Consider the following 4,255-nt stretch of genomic DNA (forward strand, 5'->3'; position numbering starts at 1 on the left):
ATATCAGACATTTTTTATGCAGGCCGATAAAATCCGATACTCTTTTTTGGCTGAAATCGGACCGATATCCGATATCATTATCGGATCGGGACACCCCTAATAAATAATGTTACTATGCTCTTGTTTATTTGACATGAAAACAATATTTATCAACCAACAACAGGTGGGGACTCAGGTCTCTGCTGCTGGTATTTTCTGGGTCAAAAGCTGAAATGTTTGGGAACCACTGGTCAAGTGTAGAGAGAATCGGTGAGTGAATAAAAAAAACTTTTCTAAATCACTGAATTAAATAAAAGCAACAATTTAGCTTTGGTGGCCTCCTGGATTCTTTTTTTTTGATTTTAGTGTTTACTGAGCATCGCTCTCAGCTACCACCACACTAAACTTCAGCTATATACTTCACCTATTTGAAATTAGCTTTGTCGGCCATCTTGGATTTTGCATTTCCATTCAGGTTCTGTTAAATATTATTTTTGGCTACTGCTATATACATTTTTTAAACTGTTTAAAGGCTAATTTGCAGCGTTTTGTAAAATTAGCATTAGCGGTTAGCTTAATTTGGACTACACCACAACAAAATTAGACTCAATTAGTCTTAAAATGGCTGAATTATAGCCATTTAAATTTATGCTAGTTTTCTTTATAAAAAAAAGAGTAAATCAAAGAAGGTTGTAGCTGTTTTTGGTCAAACTTAGTAACTTCTCTAGAGTTAGCAGTTAGCAGTTGTCTAAGTTATTCCCTCCCTCTTTAAGGAACTCCTGCCCAAAGATGTGACGCACAGCTGGATCGAGCGCGTGTTCACCAAATGTGGGAAGGTGGTTTACGTCAGCATCCCCAGATACAGGAGCACTGGCGACTCTAAAGGCTTCGCCTTTATTGAGTTTGAGAAGGAGGAACAAGCACAGAAAGCCGTAGAGGTGAGGTCGATGCTGGATGAAATGTTATGAGGTGTTTTTCGTTAAAAAAAAAAAGGAAAATCATGAGAAGTTTTGAYCCTTTAACCCTTGAAACAGATGCTGAACAATCCTCCCGAAGACGCGCCCAGGAAACCAGGGATTTTCCCCAAAACGTTAAACAGGAAACCCATTCCTTTTCCATCCGACAACCCGCCGCCACGTAGGTTTAAAATGAAAACTACTCTATCATTTCATCCTTAAAGACCCCCAGGTTGCAGAGGTCTCTTGTTCCGTAGGTGAAGAAGAGAAGAAAAAGCGAAAGAAGAAGAAAAAGAAGGAGAGCTCGGCAGTACCTGTGGAAAAAGCCCAGGAAGTGGCGATGGTAACAGAGCCGACTGAGGAGAAGAGAAAGCCCCCAGCGGCTGGCTGCGATCCAGAACCCCCCGGCGCTCAGAAGACCTCTGCTAAAGCGGAGAAAAAACGACGCCGGTCGCAGACGGCAGAGGGGTCTGAAAGCWGCGTACCGTCGAAGATTAGAAAAACCAGCTGTAACGAATCTGAGGAGAAGGAGAGCGGCGCAGCGAAGATCAGTGAGTACTTTCTATTACAACGCTTAATCCAACAAATAAAAACAAYACGATGGTTTATAAATCATTTTCAAATGTACTATCTGGACCAACTTCACTGGATTGTAAACCTGAGTACTAGGTTAGGTTTTCAGTTCACTCAACAGGAGATGGTCTATTCCAGGGGTCTGCAACCTGCGGCTCTGGGGCCACATGTGGCTCATTGTTCCCACTGCAGCAGCTCTTTGAAAACATAACAGAATTTTTTGTTTGTTTGTTTTTATACCCACAACAGAAATCAATTTGTATGCAAATATGTGATCAATACTACTAATACAGAAAGTAAAACCTGTTGATTAGCTCATGCTAGTCTGTTGTTTACTTAAATAATCCAAGTTCTTTCTATGATCTTTCTCTCAAATCCATCAGAATTACCTTTTAAAGAATTTAAAGACTACATAATAAGAATTAGATTGAATGAATTTTATTTACGAGGACAATGTGCAATTAAAACACAAACATAAAAACATTTGATGCATTGCACCAGATTTAGCCTAAGGCTAGTTTACATCTGCAGTCCTCCTAATAATAAAAACAAAACAGATCCAACAATAATAAAAACAAAGAAAAAAATAAGCCAGAATTGTTCAGTTGTACTAGTTTTTATGAAATTGGGTATACATTATATACAGTATTTTTCTTATTTACATAAATCTGGTCTTTTCATTTGTCCTGATGTGTAAAAATAATATTAAATAATAAAAATCACAATATTTTTTGTTTTGTTTTATAATGCCACCTCTACTGGCCGTAAAGGTTCCCGAAAAGGCCTCAAAAAGGCCCATGGACCACCAGTTGATAATTACAGTTGTGGCTTGTTTTGCGGCCCTGGACACATTTTATCARTGAGTCAAAGAGCAGAAATGGCTGTTTTGATCGTAAAGGTTGCAGACCCCTGGTCTATTCAGTGAAGGGTCAGGGTCATTTTGACCCAAGGACAGCAGGAGGTTTAGGGAAAACTACTTCTTTAATATAAGACTGTCTCATTAAAGAAACCATTAAAATTCATCTTAGTTTTAAAATGGAAAAGGTTTAGAAACAGTAATTACTAGGGATGTCCCGATCAGATACTCAGCATCAGTGGCAGATATGGTCGTTCTTTGAAAATCGGGTAGAATCGGATTTAGTCATGTGATCGGGCCGATCCAGTTTTTGCGACAGTTTTCAGCATCATCATGCTTTACAACTGCCGTTAAGAAGTCAAGACGCACACAAGTGTGCAACCATGTCTACAGTGTGGGAACACTTTTCAATAGAAAACAATGATGCTGAAACTGCATCTTGCAAAATCTGCAAACTGGATGTTTCTCATGTTGGGAACAGCAGGGCTCGCTTTAATACTACCAACCTTGTCACTTGGAAAGAAATAAAGAAATAAAGCAATCGGATTGGTATCAGAAAGACTAATCATTAAAAAAATCAGATTGTATCGGAAGCCTAAAAATCTGGATCGGGACATCCCTAGAAATTACATCAGAACAACCACCTGCCTAAACGTAATGACGGTTCATGCAGGGTGAGTTGTGAAACCACGGGGTTGTGTTAATTGTGGTGTTTCCCCCACTTCACCACAGACTCACTCACTAAAAGTAGCTGTGTTTCCATTGCAAATGTGCACAAAACTTTTTCAATATACTATTAATTTTGAAAAAACACAGTTTTGCAATTGATGTGTTTCCATTAAGCAAGAAATGTTATTAAAGTCACATGTGAATTAGGGTTGGGCATAATCGTATCGTGTGCAATTAATCGTCAGACAAACATTAATCGATAATTTTTTTGGTACTTGACAATTAATATGATTAATGCCACCAGGCCGACCGACTGGAGATTGCTCCAGTCGGTCCACTCGGTGCTCCTCTCCACGTCATATATGACAATTAAAAAAAAAAAGGTCCTGTAATTTATTTATCAACACAATTTAAAATTTTATGTATAGCCTAAAGTCTGTAATTTTGACACAATTTGGGACAGATTTTTATGAAGAGTAAATCTTTAGCACTAAATTGGTCATGTGACTAGAACTGGGGTTCTCAAACCTTTTGGGTCTGGGGACCCCTTACAGTGGCGAAAAAAATTCCAGGGACTCCCTCCTAAAACCCATGCTGTTTTAAAAGATAATTTGTCATTTCAACCCCTAAATTCCATGGGAATATGTGACCCATCATATCGACATGAGGATTAAATTCAATTTGGTCAAAATGACCTACCCGGTAATTACATTTTCAGATTCCTGCTTTAAAAGCTACATTTTGATACCTGGATCATCCTGATATCATCAGCTTATCCAGATATGACTTAATTTGTCTTGATGGTTATGATGTTTGGTCTGAATCCTAATTTTACATAAATTTATTGAGTCATTTTTTATTTTAATATAAAGAATAAACCTCAAATATTATTTGTATATTAAGATTTCCCAGTTGGAAAGAAACAAAATCATTGTTAGCTCACAGGGAAAAATTCAAAATCAGTTTTTTTGTTGCTACTGCTCAAAAAAATGCTTCAAAAATGTTTTTAGGATTATATTTCAGAGAGTTCATTCAAATGATTCATTGATAAGGCATTAATTCATTATATTTTGACATAATGCAATTCTTGCAAACGGTTAAATCAAAACCATATACCTGKATTTCTCCACATCCCATTTTTGGACTTAATTCTCGTTTCAATGTGATGGCTCACATTTATATTTTTATTTAGTCTATTATGTTTGTTTTATTAGTTCATTGT

The 4,255-nt window shown here is 37.3% G+C and overlaps 1 protein-coding gene across 1 annotated transcript in view; it reads left to right on the forward strand.

Annotated features, from left to right (window-relative positions):
* Positions 1 to 752: 752 nt before the first annotated feature.
* larp7 (La ribonucleoprotein 7, transcriptional regulator) overlaps positions 753 to 4,255 on the forward strand; it is a gene marked incomplete at its 5' end in the record, with an annotated part of 5,548 nt that continues 2,045 nt past the window's right edge. The window contains 3 exon segments of the mRNA XM_014004394.1: positions 753 to 917; positions 1,014 to 1,116; positions 1,193 to 1,486. Of these exon segments, the coding sequence (XP_013859848.1) occupies positions 753 to 917; positions 1,014 to 1,116; positions 1,193 to 1,486 (562 nt within the window).

The sequence above is a fragment of the Austrofundulus limnaeus genome, unplaced genomic scaffold (genome assembly GCF_001266775.1).
Source record: "Austrofundulus limnaeus strain Quisiro unplaced genomic scaffold, Austrofundulus_limnaeus-1.0 Scaffold23, whole genome shotgun sequence".
NCBI classification, from domain to species: domain Eukaryota; kingdom Metazoa; phylum Chordata; class Actinopteri; order Cyprinodontiformes; family Rivulidae; genus Austrofundulus; species Austrofundulus limnaeus.